Source organism: Aricia agestis, chromosome 13 (assembly GCF_905147365.1).
Source record: "Aricia agestis chromosome 13, ilAriAges1.1, whole genome shotgun sequence".
Classification (NCBI taxonomy): Eukaryota; Metazoa; Arthropoda; class Insecta; order Lepidoptera; family Lycaenidae; genus Aricia; species Aricia agestis.
Genome location: NC_056418.1, coordinates 9,489,372 through 9,512,012, shown reverse-complemented (window position 1 = coordinate 9,512,012; position 22,641 = coordinate 9,489,372). Strand labels below are relative to the sequence as shown.

General features: G+C 37.9%; 1 protein-coding gene across 1 annotated transcript; it reads right to left on the bottom strand.

The window, feature by feature from the left end:
- Positions 1–5,299: 5,299 nt before the first annotated feature.
- On the bottom strand, positions 5,300–18,246 carry LOC121733330 (scoloptoxin SSD14-like). The gene is made up of 9 exons (XM_042123547.1): positions 18,182–18,246; positions 17,359–17,517; positions 13,786–14,055; positions 13,233–13,370; positions 12,876–13,076; positions 12,279–12,534; positions 10,846–11,034; positions 8,295–8,408; positions 5,300–5,452 (listed from the first exon to the last, which is right to left on the bottom strand). The coding sequence occupies exons 1-9, from the start codon at positions 18,229–18,231 to the stop codon at positions 5,300–5,302; spliced, it is 1,530 nt and encodes a 509-aa protein (XP_041979481.1). The 5' UTR covers positions 18,232–18,246.
- Between the last annotated feature and the right edge of the window lie 4,395 nt (positions 18,247–22,641).

Sequence of the window (22,641 nt, the reverse complement as noted above, 5' to 3'; positions counted from 1 at the left end):
ATTTTGCAGTTCAACGGAATACCTATAAAAACACTAAAATTATATAATTTCGATACACACAATGCTTTTATAACATTTTCTATAACATTTTAATATTTTATCCACCAAATAGACATTTTTTTACTGCACTGCCTTTAATACACACCCGCGCCCCGCACTTAGACACAATACAAACTGGTATTTTGACATGACGTTTGTCAATATATAAACTCGATTTGACGTAATCCTTCGTTCCAATGTTATTTGAACCAACGGAATACCTATAAAAAGCACTAAAATTATATAATGGAATTACTAAAACAAAAAATTACTAAAACTGGAATTACTAACTCGATTTGACGTCAGACGTGTTTTGCAGCTTTTTGGTGTATAGACATCGTCTACTCGGGCTCCTGACTTAGATTAACTTTTCTTTAGGGACCGTGCAGAAACTATAGAGGGCGTCGTAATTCGACAGCAGCGACACGATGCGAGTAAAAGAAGTAACTTGTGAGTGACTTTGGCTTCGCATTCTCTTTGACCACGGGTAGTTTATAAGTGTTTTTTATATGTTTTAGACTATGAAATGATTTAATACTTACACTCCCAAGTTGCCACATGCGAGAACAACAACAGATTTCCAAGAATCCGCGATCGAAGGATTAAAGTAAAAGATGACGCCCGCAACTCCGTTGCGCCAAAAATCATCTATCGCGCAAGAACCGTACATTTTTCCGGAATACAAAGTATTCTATGTCCTTTCCCGGGGCTCAAAGTAAATCCATACCAAATTTCAGCAAAATTGGTTCAGCGGTTTGGGCGTGAAGTGCTAACAGACGTCTACACTTTCGCATTTATAATATTGAGTATGGATGAGTTTCTAACCGTAAACAAAGAACGAAAGCGTGAATAAAAATGTTTAAAGCTTATCTAGTTATCTAAGAAAATATCTGAAAAAGTAATAAGTAGCATCCATCAGCATAGAAAATAAAAACTTGATAAATATTATTGCAAATAAAATAATGAAGATGCAAAAATACTTATAATAATAATATACTGAAAATGCTTGTGGATTAATAAAATAAAACAAGTTCACTAAAATAAATGCTTTTATTTCATCAACCTTCTGCGATTCGCTCGATACCATCTTTACAACTTTTGTCTGTCACTATTTTTAACTAGTGTACCTCATCAGTGCAAACACTATATAAGTATTCTTTAAATAACACACAAAGACTGCACTATTAATAGTTTTCCTACTTGAAGAATCATCCTTTTGAGAACCAACACTTTGACAAGATGGTTCAAGATAAGCACTATTACGGAGTACTATTATATTATATTCTGTGCCTCAGTGTTGAATTTCTGGCAGGACTTCTCCAAATTATCCTTACTTTTGATGCAACTTGTTGCATTCTAGTCGATGTCTTTGAAATTCTTTTTTAAAAGAGTTTTTTTTTATTTTCTTCTCCAGGAAAAATTGTAGGTAGGTTAGGTAGGTAAGTATATCATTTGCCGAGTGTACAGGATTTTCCGATCTTGGTCAATTAAATGCGCGGTGCATAGGTAGGTATGTAAAATTTAGATGGAACTTGGAAGCCAGTTTGGATGTTTACTGAAAGAAGCAACGGTTATAGGTTAGGTTCATATTGTGTTCATCTAAATGAATATACGGTTATAATCTACAAAATTCAGTGTTTTTACGAGTCTATACATAACATTCATGGAACTTTTTAAGTACTTACGTATGTTTTACCGGCTTTTATCCATTTCTTTCGTTTTTCAATAAGCCATGGCATGTGAATACTTTTGGCAGGAAAATAGTAAAATTGTAGATCGTTCGATTTGCCTTTATTTTTCTTGTATGTATTAGAACACCCGGGAATGCAACAATGCTTGAAAATACTCAAATTTCTCAAGAAATCCTTTAATTTTCCGTAGCTTGACTTGAGCTTGTCAATAAAATTTTCGTAAAAGTTTCGGCTACTCGTCACTAGTGGCAGTGTCATCGCTCTGCACGGTCCCTTTACTTCTATTCGATAATATAGTTATTCGAACCTAGACTGTTAATTTTTTGACAGGTAACCTCCATGAGAAACTATACGTGTCACCTCCGACAAGCTTATCCATCAATCTGGTAAGATTGACGTGAAACTGATCGTCTATACCTCAATGCCCGGATTGATGGATTTTTTAATATTTTGATATATTGGCAATTTTCGTCAATCTCGGTAAGATTGACGTCAGATTGATGGTGTAACCGCGTTCATCAGTTTTACGTCAGTCAATGTTCTTTGCGCGATTGAGGAGGAGGACGGTTCGTCGCTACTCGCTACCATCTGTGGGGCCTGGGGGTCTTGCCACCGCAAGCTACTTTGATCGAAGTATACTGTACTTGGCGAAACGTGGCGGTAGCGGTCATTGACTCGCTGTCAAAAAACTTGTCATTTTCTACTTATAAACCGCGATTGACAATGGACTACAACATCGGACAATTCATTGTCAATCGCGGTTTATGTGGAAAATTGTCATTTTTCATATAAACCGCGATTGACATCGAGTCAATGACCGCTACCGCCATGTTTCGCCGAGTACAATATAGAAAAAGATTATAGTATTATCATATCGCTTTTGGTTTTGTGGAACAAACCCTACAAAAACTATATATGTTAATAAAATATCTTAAAGGGATGAGGCGTTAGAAAGATTATTGATAATATTTAAAAAGTTAGGCCTTATTCTTCCATTGAAAATATAAAAACAAAATTAACAGCCTGGGTGCGAAAAGAGAGAATTAAAGAAAATTTTAGTATTTAAGGACAGGAGTTGGAGTAGACGATGTCATCATATCTTAATTATGTTGAGCTTAACTGTACTTAAAGGAATATGTAATAATAGAACTATCTACACTGCGGTTCGAATCCACTAATTCAAAAACAGGTCTTTTCTGTTTCGAACCGCGGTATGAATCGGGCAATTAAAAAACAATCCTTCGCTGTTACTGTGGTGTGAACCAGGTGTGCGACAGACCCCAATTTACCAGGTCTGCAGCAGTCTGCACCAGTCTGATTATAAAGTATAGTTTACACAGAGTCAATAATCTTGGCGCCAGTTCTGCAGAAGCCAGTAATTATTGCTTGGCCCCTTTTGTTTAGTCAAAGCCATCGCATTCACGGATTTTTTTCGGGTGTACAACGTGTGTGGTTAAAAAAATAAATAGTTCGGGGCAAAGTCTGTTGAAAAATAAATGTAAGTTGATTGAAATATTAGAAAAAAGAAGACGAAATGATTATTCCAGGGCTAGGACATATATTCAAATTTAGGTACCATAATCTGTGAATTTAGGTTTTTGTCTGTGGTTTTTAAGCTATGATAACTTAAAATATGCATTATAGGTTTATGCTGAATGATTTCTCCTTTTTTTCGGTTATAAGCCTATCATGGGCCTTGGCCTACTTTTCATATTTCTGAATTTAAAGTTAAGGACTATCTTAAGGACGTCGGGTTGAAATAAAATAGTAACACAATTTAACAAAACAATGAATTTTATTCGTTATGTAATGTAATGGTAACATTTATCATCACAGCACGTTGCAAAAATATAAACTAGGTACTAACAATTAATAATAATAATATTATTATCGTGCCGGGCCGGGCCGGGTGCCATCGAAATTCTTATACATACGTAATACCAAAATCATTTTCTCATACGAAAATATTTAACATGTTTGAGTTATTTTTCGTATGAGAAATCAATGATTTTGTTATTATTATTACGCATGAGAATTTCGATGGCACCCGGACCCTTAAGTAATAATTATAAATAGAAAATTTAAAGAAGTGTATTATCAACAAGACTACATGAGCATTAATTGTTAAACTAATTAATACGGTTATTTGAATTTTGAAATCAGTGACTCACCAATTTTTACAACATTATTTATTTAAGTACGTACAAGAAAGTAAATTCGTTACTTGAAATAATTAGCAACATTTACGTCTTTAGGTCAATATATTTAATTATTTGTCATAAGATCACGAATCATGATTGCCTAAACGCTATAATCCTTAAAATGAAATAGGTACAATTCTACGAGTTTTAGAAAAATAGCACCATAGTATTTTAGTTACAATCACAGTCAAAAGTCAAAACTGCTCTTAACCAAACTAACAATAAAAACTCTATGAGCCCCACCTTATTTTTTTTTATGTGTAAAACCATTTTTTTTTATGTGTAAAACCATATTTTATAGTTTGTGCGTTCTAAGATGATATGGGTGACAGTTTTCATGTTCCTTGCTACGGGTTTTTTTTACAAGAAAACAAAAAAAAATCAAAATGTAATAAATTCTATTCCATCTACAAAAACAAATGTTTCCTATAATTGTAAATGAATAAAAATGAAAAGATGCTAAATGCTAACTTATTAATAAAAATTATAAATATTAACTGTGAAATAGGAGTATAATATTATTGTTACGAAAACATTTGAAAAATTTCATAATGCATGAAACGGAACTTACGTCAATAGAGATTGACTCTGTTAAATCGAAATCAAATCGATAAAAAAGGGCGGCCATCTTAAATCGCCGGCACCACTGAAATGTCAGTACGAAATCGATAATTTCGATTGCAATTCCTTTACAAAGTGATTCGATATTTTTAAACTATCGATTAATTTTTGTTAGGTAACTTCCCTACTATTGTCAATTATAATGTGTCACGCATATATATCATCATAAAACGCACAAACTATAGATAAAATAAGTATGAAGGTCTCCTTTCACTTGAGTGTTTAGAAAATTATTTGTCTCCTTCAATTATTGCGCATACTAAAATAATTTGCTAAAAACAACCATTTTCTCCTGACTGAACAATAAACAATCAGTACTTAGTACTTACCTATAACAACTGTAGGTACTAAATATTGGCGAACTAATAATTTAAATTAACATTTATAAATTATTTGAGTATGAGATACAAATTCACGGCTGTTCCAACAACATGGCAAAAATCTTATTCTTAAATAGTGAGTTATAACCACAGACAGCTAATACCCTTTCTTTGATTTTTTTTTTAATTTTTCACTTTTCATTGTGTTGCAACTAGCAGCCACAAAGAAAATCTTGAAAGAACACAAGCTTAGATCAATTGACATTGAGACGAGACGATTTAGAAACAAAATATGCCTTTTAAACATGAGACAAACGCTCTTAGCTGCCTGTTGCGTTTCAAGGCATACCTAAGTATTGTGCGCCGTCTCGTCAAAGTTTGAATTGACCCTTACACTGGTATAATTTATAATAAGTTACATCTACGATCATAGTCCGTCGATGCTGACGCGGCGCGGGTCTGTCTGGGTCTGCCAGAAGCCGTCGGGACCTCGTAAGGTGCCCACGATGGCAGCGAACCCAGCCGTGGGACCCAGCTGGGTCGTCTCGTGCCCACGCGCTTGGAGAGACTTCAGCAACTCCTGTAAAACAGTAAATAAGTCAGTTAATACCACGATGACATCATGACACTGTATTACCTACAATATTACACGGTCGAAATAAGAGTTTACGTCTAAGACTGGGTTGCACCAGAGGCGTGGGTAAAGTTAAAGTTATAGTCATAGTTAAGGTAAATTTAACTTTAACTTTAACTTTACCCTTAACTTTGCCCGGAGAGTTGACAGATGACAGCTGATCCAACAAGGTTATACATGGGCGTGGGCGAGGGCGCTGCTGGTAAAGGAGAACTGTCAAAAATTGCGGTTTTTGTATGATGACAGCGTTAGTTCCTTTTTTCGCCACATGCATTTAAAACCTTGTCGAGCTCTATGGTTATAGTTAAATATAGCGTCTTGATGGCGTCCATTTTTAAAGATTTGACATTTTGCATTGTATTCAAAGTTAAAGTTAAAGTTACAGTTAAAGTTAGTTGGTGCAATCCAGTAAGACTGGGTTGCACCAACTAACTTCAACTTTAACCTTAACTAGAACCGGAAAATTGACAGATGTCATATGAGAATATGGGGTGTTTGGACGCCATATTTAACTTTAACTTTACCCAGGCCTCTGGTGCAACCCAGTCTAAGCCTTTTTTACACGAAAAAAAAATAATGACAGCGCTGTTTTTGTATTGAAAAAAATATATTTAGACGCTCGCGAGGTATAAGTCGCAGTAGTATGCCCTATAAACATATTAATAATATTACAGCACACAGATTTTTCAGCCGAAACCGAAACCGAACTTTCGGCCATAGGTACTCAGTTTCGGCCGAAACCGAAACCGAAACTTGATAAAACATTTAAAATTACGGTACTGATTGATTTTTACATAAATTACAACTTTTTAAACTAACCACATTGAATTTTTTACTTTTTGCGACATTTATTATAATAAAAATTATTAATCTTAGACTCGAATATGTTCCCTAGAAACTTTTTTGTACTATATTCCGTTTTTTATACGATTCCAAGTAGGTGCTATTTCACCAAAGAAATTAAACGCGCTTAGCTCACACTAAACCGGTCTTAAACACATAAACACAATTTAATTAAATAACACTCAATTGCATTTCACCAACATAAACTAAACTCGTTCACAGGCAATCCGATTTTTATCTTCTGAACGCCCAATAAGGACTTCAATGTGTTTTATGAAGTTAAAACTCGAGTTTTAACTTCATAAAACACATTGAAGTCCTGTCAGTGTAGTGTCATGATAGATCGAAAAACATAGACGAAAAAATAGTTAAGATGACAGTGTTCACAGATGCGTTTGGTTAGTTTATTTATCGTTTCTTGCTATTTTGTTAACAATTTTTTTATTAATAAAACAGCGACAAGGCTCCAAAAAGATAAAACAATGTAAAATCATCGCGTGACGTCACATAAAATTAGATTTATTCGTCGTCGTCGTCGTAAATAGTGATTAAAAGAAGATTATGAATTTCATTTGAAACAAAACGAGATTTACATCCCCGTAGGAACGCGTTCAATGAGAACTAAGTTTTATAAAACGAAGTTGTGTGATTGGTGAAATTCTCCCTTAGACATTAACAACGTACCTACTACTGAAAACATATTCAGTTGCAGTGTATTATTTTTATGGGAAACATGGACGCGACCGCGGTCGAAGTTCAAAACTAAATTACTAAGCAAACTTGCAGTTGACGTACATTTTTTTTGCTCCAGAAGGCGTTTTGCCACTAAACTTGAAAAATATATTGAGGGCCGCATGAGTGAAGCGTACGGGGAAGTGGGCTAGATAAGATTCTAGCAGGGTAGTAGGGTCTAAGAGATTGCGTGTCCATATATTTTAAATATTTAAATAAAAAGCGTAGTGTGGCGAGATGATTTACTAGATAAATCTCGCAAGATGAGCCGGAGCCTCGCTGACAATCAAGCACGAGTTAACTGCGAAGTTTACTGAACGACGCATGAGTTTCGGCAGGGCCGAAAGTTTAGGCTATGTTTTTTCCGAAACCGAAACTAAGGCCGAAACTAGATTTTTTGGTCGAAACTGGCCGAAACCGAAACCGTAAGTTCGGTCGGTCACTACTAATAACCATACAACGGCAATCCGGCTGACAAAGCTGGTGAGCTTGATCAAACCCGATCGTAGAAAATAATTTCTTGACGTTAATTTCTCATTACTAATACTTGTAGATACAGAAATATTTTTAATATAATAAATATATTAAAGAAGAAAAAACGAGTTGGACTCGCCCATGAAGGGTTCCGCAGCAGCAATAAGGTTTATGTCTATGAAATTAAAAGGTTTTTGATTTATTTTTATATATCAGTTGATTTTAATAAAAGTTATGACATGACGTATAAAAACCACTTGCTCGATCTCGTTCAAACCAATTTTCGTTGGTAGTTTTTATAGTAATGTACATCATATATTTTTGTTAGAATTATCATGACTTTAGTCAAGTTATAGGGGGGGGGGGGTATTCGGCACACATTTTACCACTTTGGAAGAGTCTCTCTCACAAACTATTCAGATTAGAAAAAAATGATATTGGAAAACTCAATATGATTTTTGAAGATACATACCCCACACGCATAGGTTACATGAAAAAAATGTTTTTTTGTTTCAGTTGTTCCTATGGGGACCCCTAAAATTTTTATTAATTTTTCCATGTTTGTATCAAAATCTTAATGCGGTTCACAGACTACATCTACTTACCAAGTTTCAATAGTATAGTTCTAGTTTCAGAGAAAAGTGGCTGTGACATACGGACGGACAGATAGACATGACGAACCTATTAGGGTTCCGTTTTTTGCCATTTGGCTACGGAACCCTAAAAAGGTGTAACTTACCGGATCGACATTGGCTTCGTGCTCGATGTGCATCGGCACGAGTTGGTGGTGCAGACGCGGCCGCCGTATCACAGGCGAGTACTCCTCCTTCTCATACAGGGTCTGCATTACCACCTAAACAAAATATATTGATGTAAATATTATGTTATATGAAAATAAGTATATGCAGCAGAATATCTTCATGCATATCGCTCAAATTATTTAGTATACACATTAGCGCGAATTCAGATACAATTGAAAATAATATTAGACTAAGGGCTTGTTACATCACTTCCTGAAAAGGCTATCTACCACTTAACTTGACAGATAGAGTATGGAGAATCAGTCAAATAAGCCTACCCGGCACCGGAAGTGGTGAAACAGGCCCTAATACATCTAAGTTTAACGTTATAATAATAAATAATGCTTCTAAGCAAGTTTAATTACAAGGATACGGCTGAGCTACATGACAGCTGTACAGGGGCGGATTTATATTTTTACAAGATTTCCCGCGCGGCTTCGCCCGCGTAATTTAGGAATTTTACGGAAACCGTACATTTTCCCATAAAAAATAGCTTATGGGAAAGTGATGATGATGATGAATGTAATTTGCATAGTAGCATAATATGCTTTCCGTTCTTAAAACAACGCCGACACTCCCAAACGTGTATCTATAAAGAATCAGGAGTTTTCTCAGCACCTTCCGAACCACGGTATACCAGGTATACCTCGGTGCAAAACATTACTTGTTGGTAGCATAATATGTTTAGAATATTTTTCACTAAACCGAAGTCACCACACATATCCCTATAAATTTTGAGGAGTTCCCTCGATTACTTATGGATCCTTTATTAGATCACCACTTTTATGAATGTAATACCAAATTGGGATGATTCTCTATATACCAAAAGAAAAATTTTGAAATTCGGTTAACAAACGGCGGAGTAATCGTTGAACATAAAAAAACGAACATAACACCTGCCCTTATTTTCCTGTTCTGAGCACCTCCCCCATTTTGAAAGTCGGTTAAAATTGTAGCCTATGTGTTATTCTGATGTATAAGCTATATTATTGTAAAGTTTCATTAAAATCCGTTCAGTAGTTTTTGCGTGAACGAGTAACAAACGTCCATACATCCACACATCCAAACAAACTTTCGCCTTTATAATATTAGTAGGGAGTAGGATTAGTAGGAGGTAGGATAGTAGGATGAGTATAGACCACTGTAATTTTGCCGCCCTTAGCCCGGGCGCGCACTAGCGGCCAAGCCGCGGCGGCTAGGCCGCGGCGGCCATCGAAAGTATGGTGTGGCCGCTGGTCGCGTTGCGGCCAGGTGCGCGTCGTCCATGGCGGTTTCATACTAAGGTATCTATCTCGATGGCCGCCGCGACCTGGCCGCTAGTGCGTGTCCGGGTTTAGGGAGATCGTAGACGGCACACTTTTTGTGTGATCGAGTCTGCGGCGCACAAAATCGTCATGGCGCGCATAAAGTTGTGCGCGGACTTTTTTGACTAAACGCACACGACGCTCATCTTCGATCATTCTGTCCACTGAACTGTAGGGATGTAGACGCTATGGAAATCGTGCAGAGATCGCGAAGAAAAAATAGAAAATGTTGGGTACATCTTGGGTATAATCCTATAATATCGGAAAGATTACTGAAGGGACAGTTCATATTAAATTCCGTAATTTAAATTAACTTTTCTTGCGCGGCCATGCAGACTGTAATCTGTATGTGCACCGCAGACTCGATCACACAAAAAGTGTGCCGTCTGCGATCTCCCTAATAGTAGGGGAGGTAGTGCTATCGTTTGCTAAGTTATTTCATACCGACCAAATTTTTGTCCAGTGGTAGCTTAATATTTATCAATCAATATAATCAGCGTCAGTCGCCGCACGCGTGGTGGGATGTTAACTGAGAGTATTTCAAAGTTGTAAAAAAAATAATTGCGAAAAGTGATTTTATACCGAATGAAAATTTTATGGATGATTATTGAGGTCATGCTTAACCAAAAATGCACCGTCAGCCGTATCGCAGACAAGGGATTCAACGTCAGTCGCGTTACTGAACTATGTTAAAAAAATTAAAATATAAAGTAATTTCATACCGTACAAAATTTATACAGGTGAATGTTGATACCTTTTTAATAATAAAGACCGCCGTCAGTCGTTAATATGCGGGTGGAAAGCCCGTCGGCCAGCGATATAAGCTATAACCAATATAGCCTTATTTCGCGCTCAATGTATCCTAGGGTGTCGCGTATACGACATTTCCACCTGCAAATATTCAGCTGATGGCGATTTTCGTTTGAATTACCCATAAAATTGTCTCACATAGCAATTTTAAGTAATTAATTCGATAGTCAATATTTGTGAAAAAGAATTATATACATTTTACTTTAAAAGCGCCATCTGTTGTTATATACTAAAATTAAATAGCACCTACCGAACCTAAACGTGTATAATCTAGATATGAACCTTTATTGGGTGCAAATTTGGATCTTTTAAATGTCAATTCAATACGCTTCCCAACAACTTTGAGATACTCTCAATTTTTATTCCACTATAATACATCACTGCAAATGCAGATTGCAGACACGGCGCTGCCGTCGGGCGCCACCACCGACACTTGGGCGGTGCCGTGGTCGTCCGCGCCCTCGAACAGCGCGCCGTAGTGACGCCAGTCGTTGTACGTACGCGTGTCGTCGATCAGACTACGGTACGGCAGCGCCCAGGACTCCGATGTCAGGTTGCTTTGTAACTGAAATGTACACCTTATTTTAATCCTAAAATAAACAAATTCCAAAAATGTAGAGCAGTGATTTTCAACCTGTGGGTCGCGAAGCTTCTGTGGGAGGGTCGCCAGTTAGTCGAGACTTGAGAATGTTTCAGTAAAAAAAACTATGAAGTAAGAGAATTTTTACAAAAGTATACATACCTATATATATTCATAAACATTCATGCATGATAAAAAAGCAAAGGGTTACCTTCGCAGCATCGGTCGCGTCATTTGAAAAACACAAACGTAGAATACTAGACTCTGCCTGACGCTTCGTTTGCTCATATTGTATTAAGTACTTATTAGTATTAGAGGGATAGCTTTACAATAACGTCATCCAAGTATAATAATACATACAATATACATAATACTCAAAAAATTGTGAAATTAAAACTAAAGCTATGTCTTCTTAAGTCGCTGCTTAGAAACCAGCTCATATCCAGCAGGCGTAGCATGGTCACTATAGAAAATATGGTTTCTTTCTACGGGAGAATAAACAAAGTGACAGTTAGACAATGGAAATCCGCCAATTTGTCGATAAAATCTGTCAGTATGTCGATTCTTTCCCATGTCTACTGTTGTCATGCTAGCCCTGCAGGAGCAGTAAATTGCAACGAACAATGTAATAATAATAAGCAACACGACTATCTATGATAAAAACATTATTTACCGTGAAAACAATAAAAAATACCATAAAACGGTGTAAGGATATTTGATAAGATTTTCTTGGCACTCTAATATAGCGGTCGTAACTCGTAAGTCGAGTAAATACCTAATTCATAGCATCTTAACTTGCTTTGCTTTTGTCAAGCAATTAACTGTTTCACAAATCACAGCATTACACAGTAAGATTTAAGCAATAATTTCGCAGCCGTAAGGAAGCTGTATAAACTAAATTAGTTACGAATGTTATGGTAAACACCTATATATACATACAGTGTTAACAATATAAACTCTACATAACTTTGACTGTTTAATACGTTACCTGCGAAACACTAAAATTAGGCTAACATTATTGATTTTCGGTAGACAAAGATTTATGAGAATAAAAAACTAGACCGAAAATCGATCCGCCCGTTTGCAGGATACGATGCCACGAAAAATACACAGACCGACAGATAGACTGTTCTTTATTACAATTTACATACATCCCTCTTTTCCCTCAAGGGGAAAAATAAGGCTTAAAGAAGTATTGTATGATATAAGTATTTTTAACACTAAATTACCTCACGTATATTAATCGGCGAGTGAACTCGTGTGGGGTCTCCCAGACCCGTACGTTTGGCGTACGCGTACTTGAACGTCTCCATGATGCGATGCCAGTAGAGGCCGCTGTAGGCCTCCACGTCGGTGCCGGTCCCCACCCAGCCTTTAAGGATGTTGAGGATGTAGGCCAGAACCGAACCCGAGCCCGGCAACGGTACGGTGTACAGGGTGCGCTCCGGCGACAACTCTACCGTTATTGGATCCTGCCATTCTACGCTAAAAGATTAAATTATTTGTGAATATCGTCCAACGTCATTTAAAAATGTTGGATATTCGTTAAATAAAACAGGGATATAAATATGGACGACAATTTATACTATCAGAGTAATCGGTTTAAAGGCAAATGACGGAGATCGTACAGTAATTCGGTACAGTACAATATAAAAAAACCACCTGATATTGAACACAACTTATCTGACAGCTGATACTCCATAATTTATGTATCATATAAATTATTATGGATAGCCTATCCGGCACTTATTAGGAAGTGGTGAAACAGGCCCTTAAAAAGTTATTTTGAAATTTAATTTGCAAGGTTCTATTCACAATGTACTCACTGGTAATTCCTGAGATCGTCCTCTGTGACGATACCCCCGAAGCCTTGTATATCTCGGGCCAGCGAGGCCGTCATGGATCCGTTGTGAATCGCCTCCGGGCCCTCCTCCGCTATACGGTCCAGGGTTTGCGCGAACAACGGGTCTTTGATTAAGTCTCCTTCTTTGTACACCTCCCCGGTTTCTGGATTGACGTACAGCTCTCTGAAAATTGATTTTTATTAATTCACTTAAACACATAATATACAGTACTTAATACTTATCACTTCGGAAATGTCGCAGTCATTGTCAATCCGGACTTAAAACTCCCCTAACGCCACTACTGCTTTCACTCTGATCTCTCGAATTTAAATTACGTACCTCATTGAAGGCTGCTCGTGGATGACGTTGCTGTACGAGTCGAGGACGCGGCCCTGGTATTCGCTGACGCGGTGGCCCTTCCGGCAGAGTTCCGCCGTGGGCTTCACTATTTCCCGCCACTCCAGGTGCCCGAACTTCCTGTGGACATGGTTGTCACCTGTATAACAAAGCACTAGCGTATTTTTTATATAAAATAGGGGGCAAACGACGTACGTACGAACGTTCTATGTAATGTCCTATCACGTAGTCTAATAATCTAATAAATATGGGCCAAATAAAATCGCTCCATTGGTTTGTGAGATTTGCGCGTTTAAACAAATAAACTCTTCAAGTCTATCAGTACAATTTTTTTTGTGATTGGGGGCGGGCAAGTGCCCCAGCGTTATGAGATTGCCCATACGTAAAAGTTAAAATAGATAAATTGACAGGGAAATAAGAAACCCTGCCGTGTTGCGAGATTTAAAAGTAATTAATAACCAGCCAATTGCTGTAATGCAAAATAGTGTATTTATATCGTTTATTTTTTCAGTCCTTAATACGGAAACTCTCTTACTCGTGTAATGCGCCGTAGCCTCGCAGCTCGCCCGGCACCGCCACCGCCAGCCCTCCAACGGTAGACGAGGCGTTCTGGTACAATTCTGCGTACGCGGCTGCGGGCGCCCGCTCGCGCGCGTTGAGCACCCGAACTTGCCGTATAGAGGCATCGTACACGGTGGCCAGGAAGCCACCCCCGAGGCCTATGCACTGGGCGCATCCTACGCCCTCGCAGAACAGCGTCGCTATAGCAGCATCGACGGCGGAGCCCCCCTTCTCTAGTATGCCGCTAAAATAAAAACGACAGCATTACCGCTGAGTTGCTGCTGAAAAAGAATCAAGATACAGGGTACCACGAAACGGTTTTGAGACTCAAACAATCGGACGAGAATGTTGCGTCCTACTCTAACAAACGTGAAATGACGTTGTTAGAGCAGGACGCGGCATTCTCGTCCGATTGTTTGAGTCTCAAAACGGTTTTGTAGTAGGCCTACAGATACATACTATTGCATAGCTTTTATCGTGGGCTTGGAGCGCGGCGACCGAATCAAGAAATTCCGTAACGAAAAATCTAACACACCGCACTCCGACCGGCACAGCGGTGCGGCTGCGTTGCCAGACTTCGGCACGGTGTTTGTGTGCGTGTTACTAGACTAATGCTAATTATAATGGAATCAGTTGGCAAAAAATGCTACGCAATAGCTTTACCGCGGCAGTTCCCGGGTGCCAGACTTTTTTTACTATGGTATCAGGATCCCACATTAAAGTAAACGTGCTAAGTGTAGGTATCTAGAATTATTTACTTATCTTTATCGCATTAACTGAGTCGGCAAATACTTAGTTTGTAATAATTTGTTGACAATGCTACACAAATACGCTCATAGATAATCCACACAAACGTAGAATGAGTACAAGTTTTAGGTTACATTTTATGATTTTAACAAATAAGATAGTAGAAACATTAAATAAATATCAAGTCATCAAAGCATGTCAATAAAATTCTACTTTAAACATGCCAAAATCAGAAATTCAATTCAAAGCAGCATGGGTCTGTTTGACCGCAACAGCGTTGAAGGGTTGTCCACTGATGCGAGTCATAGAATAGATAATAACAGAATGGACGATACCGCGCATTGTCACGGATACCGCTCGGTGTCAGGGGCATAGAAGATGGAGGTCAGGGAGAACCATCTCTAAACAATATATGACGACGTTTAAATGAATCAAGGAGTTTCTACAATTGAGTATGCAGACTTAGCAATATCTTAATCTATTATCACAATAATTTTAAGTCTAAGAAATGCCGCAAAACCATTAAACAGTTTGGCAAGATGAAAAACCCTGGGAGGACTGGCAATCTAATTTAGACTTAGCCGCACGTTTGCGAAGAGATTTTCGGGTAGTGCTAGCACCTACTTCTACCAGATTACTATAAGTATAGTTACAACAACAATCTACAGACCTTGTCGTGATTATTGTTACTGGTTAGCGCAACTGAATATAATTGTAACTTTACAATTATAGAGATATTGAAGTCTGTAGATTCAATAAGAAAATGATCCGCATTATATCGAGAAAAGTTGTGCGTTATCTACAATGTAGAGCATGTTCGCTGACGGCCTACGTCACATCCGTGGACAGATATTTTGTTTGTACGGCCACCCTTGAAATGCTTTCTTCGTAGGAATGAGGAAACAAAGTGGATTGGCAAAGGAAATCTGTCGCCTTAAATCTGTCAGTTTTTCTACTGTGGCCATCACAGAAATGGATATTTCTGTGGTGGCCATGCTAAGAGGGCTTACAGACGAACGGCACTTGTCGCGTGCCGCCGACTGCCGTCGACACTCGACGCGTGCCGTCAACAAGTACCGTTCGTCTCTAATGGCGGCTCTCGACATAGGCGAACGCGTTGGCCAACGCGTCTGCAGACGCGTTGGCAGTGCGCTTGCAACGGCGTTTGTGAGTAATCCACACATAGGAAGGTCGTTCAGTATGCTTTGGATCGCGCCAATGTGCGGACGGATTCAAAATGGATGTTGAGTCGCTAACAGCTGCAGCTGTATATTTATTCACAGCATATAATTACTTTGTAAATGTGGACAAGAAAAAGTTTTTAAAGGGTAATCTCGAAATAAATAAGTAAAAGGCGAGAAAACGTAACAAACAAAGAAATAAACTCACTTTTACATATTTTATAATATTAAAATATTTTTTTTTATTACTTATTATTTATTATATATAAAAATTATTACTTATTATAATTATCATGATTAATAATTAATAATATATAAGTATTTATTATTTATTAAATATTTAATTTATTTTGTTTTTAGTATATTTTGTTGTTATAGCGACAACAGATATAGTACATACTCTGTGAAAATTTCAGAAATCTAGCTAAGTATAGCGGTTCTTGAGATACAGCTTGGAGACAGACAGACGGACAGACAGATGGACAGACAGACAGACGGACAGACAGAAATGCAGACAGACGTTGAAGTCTTAGTAATAGGGTCCCGTTTTTACCCGTTGGGTACGGAACCCTAAAAACATCGTGAGGAAAATAGAATGTCCAATAACCTTATTTTTTTTGCAACTTTTGATATGATTTTTGGTTCCACAGGCAGTTTTTACTCTGATAGGGTCTATACAGACGGACCGCATTTCAACTGCAATCCAACCGCAAATTGCAGTTCAAGTGCAGTTTGAATGCAGTTGACATGACTGCAATAGAACTGCAAACCAAATGCGCAGTCGGATTGCAGTTCAGTTGCAGTTGGCGTGCAGTCGTGTGAACCGCATACCGACTGCATCCAAACTGCACTGCTACTGATTCCATGCGCGGGAGAGCGGAGCGTGCGGGTGGGTGGGATAGTGCAGTTTGGATGCAGTCGGTATGAAATTCATACGACTGCAGTCAACTGCAATCCGACTGCGCGTTCGGTTTGCAGTTCTATTGCAGTCGTGTCAACTGCATTCAAACTGCACTTCAACTGCAATTTGCGGTTGGATTGCAGTTGAAATGTGGTCCGTCTGTAAAGACCCATAGGGCCCAATAAATTTAAATGTTTTCTCGATACTCATATTGTTCGCCATTTCGTCAAGTTAGATGTTAATTCGCCACAAGAAGGAAACGTGCACTCTTCATCGCCGCTCCGGGCGAACTGAACGCGCGGCCTATGTGTGGATGGAGCGCGAAGCTTGCGACAAATGTCCTTTGATCTTTTGCCGACATTTCCGACCCGCGCGGCAAGCTCGCAGACGCGTCGGCCAACGTCTAAATACCTACGGCCAACGCGCGAACGCCCGTTCTACACATTGGGCCAACGCGTCTGCAGACGCGTTGGCCAACGCGTTCGCCTATATCAAGAGCCGGCATAAGAAGCCTTTCAGCAACTTAACTAACTGTCTAACTCCAATGTTGGGCTAAACCAGAGGTTCCCAAACTTATTTTGTCTACCGCCCACTTTAAGAACAAATTATATTTTAGCGCCCACACAACGCCCCCATTTTTTTTCTGGGCCCTACACCTTCAGACCTTCAGGGGGCGTTATCGCCCACTTCGGGAAAAGCTGGCCTAAACAGTACCCACCGTCCGATAGCAGCGCACTCTATGCCATTAGCGGCGACGACGGCGCGCCGGTAGCGGCGGTGCTCCTCGCTAGCCCAGGGCCGGAGCACGAGCACGGCGACCAGCGCGCACAGCACCACCGCCGCCAACACGCTGCCCACTATCACGCATCGTCGGTCCCTGAAAGGGATGGTAATGAGTACGAGTTTCTGAAACGGATGGTGATGAGTGGGGGACTCACCCTTACCCAGAGGCGGCGTAAGGCGTGGACGACCGCCCACGGCCCGCGGTCTAAGGTGTCTCGCCGCTCGCGCCCTTTTGGTTACGAGGTTTCTTTTAGGATTTACGAGTTTTGATGTCCTCTTGCGTGATTCATCATGGGGCCTCGCTAAATAATATACCTATTTTAGGGGGCCTGGCAAGATATATCTTGCCCACATCAAATTTAGGTCTTGCCCCGCCACTGGACTTACCACAGCCTTACGATGCCTTGAAAACACTATTAGTTAGTAAGTAAGTAACACGTAAGCACCAGAAAACATAATATGACCTTATCTCAATATTACGAAAATTTGAAATGCGCATTCCTCCTAAACGGTGGGGTTTTGCTGGAAGTGGTACGGGGAGCTTTTTCGCGTCCAAAAGATGCTTCCTCAACTGTCAACCCATGTGTCCACCAAAAAAAATTTGGGGTAGGTTTGTAAACCTTAGCCGTGACGTCTATATAAGAGACTAAATTATATACAATAACAGTCGCCCTTAAGTATTATTACTATGTTTTGTTACATCTGTTACATACTAGGGAACCTGACTGCAAACTTTTCTGTTCATGGACTACACTTACATAACGGAGGATATCCCGAGTGAACAAAACATATTCATCAGGCAGGTCATGCCTTTGACGATTTAAGTTTTTAATTGAAATTCCTTATCAATATGCGCGTATTTTTATTAGCCTTAGAATTTAGTTTTGACTTGGGTTTCCTCACCTAAAAATTTGGTGATTTCTTGTGTAGATAGCAGATTTTTGTTAAAATTTTATTTTGCTAACAAATATACGGACACAGGTCGGCTAGAAATCAAAACGTAATAAAATATTTTTTTGCTTATATTTGTTAAAAATTGGTGCAAGTGTATATAAATATTTTATAAATATTTTGGACAGACAGAACACGAAAAATTTGATAAAAAAGTATAGAAAAAAACAATGGACGTTCATATTATGTCAATTTTGACAGCGCAAATTTTTTTTCCTTGGGTCGGGAATGGGTCGGGATGTTACTTTTTTTTAATTTATTTTACGGGCCTAGAATCAAGTTTTTCTAACAAATTCCTAACTTAATGGATGCCATGTCCTCGACTATGGTAGAGTCAAAATATAGGTCTTAGTAACAGCTATGTATGTGTGTTTGTTCTCTCATAGCTTCTACATCAACTGATATGCCAATGAAATCGTACCCTAGACTCCTAGAGACGGGATAGTAACATCATTTTTTTTAATTGCCCAGATTTTCCCTTTTTTGATTACTGTTCTTGTTATCCATATACATTATACTTACTAATATTATAAATTCGAAAGTGTGTCTGTCTGTTACCTCTTCACGCTCAAACTGCTGAACCGATTTTGCTGAAATTTGGCATGGAGATACTTTGAGTCCCGGGAAAGGACATATAATACTTTTTATCCCGGAAAAATATACAGTTCCCCCGCGATACATGAGTTTTGGCGCAACAGAGTTGCGGGTGTCATCTAGTTTTCACTAATATTTTTGTATAACTCATAATATTTTTGTTCACGGTTCCTCACCAGTCACCATAGCGTGGTGTCGCGAACGTCTTATCGAAATACTGTTTTTAGAATCCGAATGTTCTAACATTCCGCGGTCAGATAAAACTGAATATAACCGAATATCTGAACAAAACTTCCGACATATAGCATTGACCTATGATCTTAATTAATGTTTAAATAGAAATTATGCGGAGTTACTAAATTGAGGACTGGGATTCGAGTTACATAATTTGTAGAATCAAAGAACCAATCTATACTATAATATTATAAAGCGGAAAAGTTTGTTTGTTTGTTTGTTTGAACGCGCTAATCTCAGGAACTACTGGTCCGATTTGAAAAAATATTCTTTCAGTGTTCGATACTCCATTTATCGAGAAGGCTATAGGCTATATATTTTATCACGCTAAGCCTAATAGCATAAGCCTTGGCAGTGTTAGATAGCCCAGTTATTGAGGAAGGCTATATTTTGTCACGCTAAGACTAATAGGGGCGAAGAAATAGAGGAAAATGTGAAGAAAAACGGAGGGAACTTATTTGAAAGGGCTCATCTTACAAATTACTAAAGCATTTTTTCTGTTAATTGGATCAGATAAGAAGTAGACCACGTGAAGGATCATAGGCTTTTTTTTTGTGGACTAATTTTTCTGTGAAATATCTAATTTAAGCGGGCGAAACCGCCCGGAACGTCTAGTAAGTAATATAAAATTTAACTGGTTTTAACAGTATTAAAATATTTTAGGATTTTATACTTCGTGGTATGTTGCGATTGAGTGGACTGCTCTACCTGCTGAAGAATGTGTTTCCCTACTTGTTTACAAGTATGTACACATAATATTATTATGACTTATGAGTTGCGTATTAATCGCGTCACAATTTATAATTTTTTTTTATCAAATTTTTAATTATTATAAATTGTAAAATTACATAGGTAAGTACTTACAAATAATGAACCTAATCTTATAAGAATGAATGATAAGATTAAAGAGATCTGATAAATTAAATAGTCATAATTTCATCAATAATGACTGCGAACTATTTTGACGACCTCTGTGGCTCAGTGGTAGCTCAAGCCGGGGGTCGCAGGTTCGAATCCCGCCGACGGAACAAAAACTTTTCAAAGTTCCTAGGTTATGGATGTGTATTAAATATGTGTATCATAATATAATAAAAATCTTAAATATAATATGTATGGTATAAAAGTATTAAATATATTTCCGTTGTCAGGTACGTATAACACAAGTCCTTACGCAGGCGAAGCCGCGCGGGACATCTAGTAACCTATACACCTAAATATTTGGAAATCGGTTTACAAACGGCGGAGTAATCGCTGAAGATAAAAAAACGAACATAACACCTCCTCCATTTCGAAAGTCGGTTAAAATTGTAGCCTATGTGTTATTCTGATGTAAGTATAAGCTATATTATTGTAAAGTTTAATTAAAATACCGTTCAGTAGTTTTTGCGTGAAAGAGTAACAAACATTCATACATTCACACATCCATACATCCGAACAAACTTTCGCCTTTATAATATTAGTAGGATTATGTTAGTTGTAACCTTCAGTAAATTATATAAGTAATTGGGTGCGCCCACGCCCATCACTTGGAAGATTCACAAAAAAATCTTAATAATTTGGTACCCAGTTTTCCTTAACCGTAGCTTATCACTTCTATGCCTTAAGGTGGCCGTACACGGGACAATTATCGTAACGATTTATCTCCTCGATGTTAAAATCGAACGACAAATTGTACGTGTGTAGCAATATCGCAAACGATTTTACGTTCAAAAGATCGATTGGACGATTTTCTTGACGATCGATCGAAACGACAAATTGTCCCGTGTATGGGCACCTTTAGTCTTAATTCTAAAATTAGTGTTTTTAAGAAACCGTAAAAATAAAAAAAGACCCTCTAAAGTCATAAGTCATAACATATAATTATTATAATACTTCAGTCGACAGTATATAAATAAATCTATGACTTCAGTAAAGAGGGTACAGACAGACGGAGAAACAAAATCTCGTTTTAGGGTTCCGTACTCAAAGGTTAAAGTCTTAGTAATAGGGTCTTCGTTGTCTGCCTGTATGTCTGTCTGTCTCCAGGCAGTATCTCAAGAACCGCTATAGCTAGATTTCTGAAATTTTCACAGATTGTGTACTTATATCTGCCAGTCTTATTTTTTGTTATAGTGGCCAGTTGCCACTATAACAAAAAATTCGAAAAACAAAACAAAGTCAATATTTTAGGGGGGGGGCTCCCATACTCTTACATCTAATTTAATACTCTTTACGTTCTGCAACTACTAACTAATAACACCATCTACTCTTACATCTAATTGAATATCATAAACGATCTACAACTATAAACTAACAACACCATTTACTCTTACATCTAATCCAATACGCTTTTCGTTCTACAGCTACTAACTCAACACCATTTACTCTAACAACTAATTCTTGTATCAACTTATAACTATAATTACACCTAATCTACGCTGAGCTCCCTCTCACTTTGGTTCGGGAGCTCAATGGCCTCACCATCCCCTATTAGCCATCCCTTTCCACTCAAAATGAAAGGTTTTCAAAATCTAATTGCTATACTAACTAATAACACCATTTACTCTTACATCTAATTTAATACTCTTTACGTTCTACAACTACTTACTAATAACACCATTTACTCTTACATCTAATCCAATACTCTTTTCGTTCTACAACTACTTACTAATAACACCATTTACTATTACATCTAATCCAATACTCTTTTCGTTCTACAACTACTTACTAATAACACCATTTACTCTTACATCTAATCCAATACTCTTTTCGTTCTACAACTACTTACTAATAACACCATTTACTATTACATCTAATTCAATACTCTTTACGTTCTACAACTACTTACTAATAACACCATTTACTCTTACATCTAATCCAATACTCTTTTCGTTCTACAACTACTAACTAACAACACCATTTACTCTTACATCTAATTCAATACGCTTTACGTTCTACAACTACTAACTAACAACACCATTTACTCCAAAATCTAATTCAATACCTTATACGTTCTACAAATACTTACTAATCACACCATTTATTCCTACATCTAAATCAAACATCTAATACTTACTACAGCTACTAACTCAACACCATTTACTCTAACAACTAATTCTTGTATCAACTTATAACTATAATTACACCTAATCTACGCTGAGCTCCCTCTCACTTTGGTTCGGGAGCTCAATGGCCTCCACCATCCCCTATTAGCCATCCCTTTCCACTCAAAAAGAAAGGTTTTCAAAATCTAATCGCTATACTTACTAATAACACCATTTACTTTTACATCTAATTCAATACGCTTTACGTTATACAACTACTTACTAACAACGCCATTTACTCTTACATCTAATTCAATACTCTTTACGTTCTGCAACTACTAACTAACAACACCATTAACTCTTACATCTAATTCAATACGCTTTACATTCTATAACTACTAACTAACAACACCATT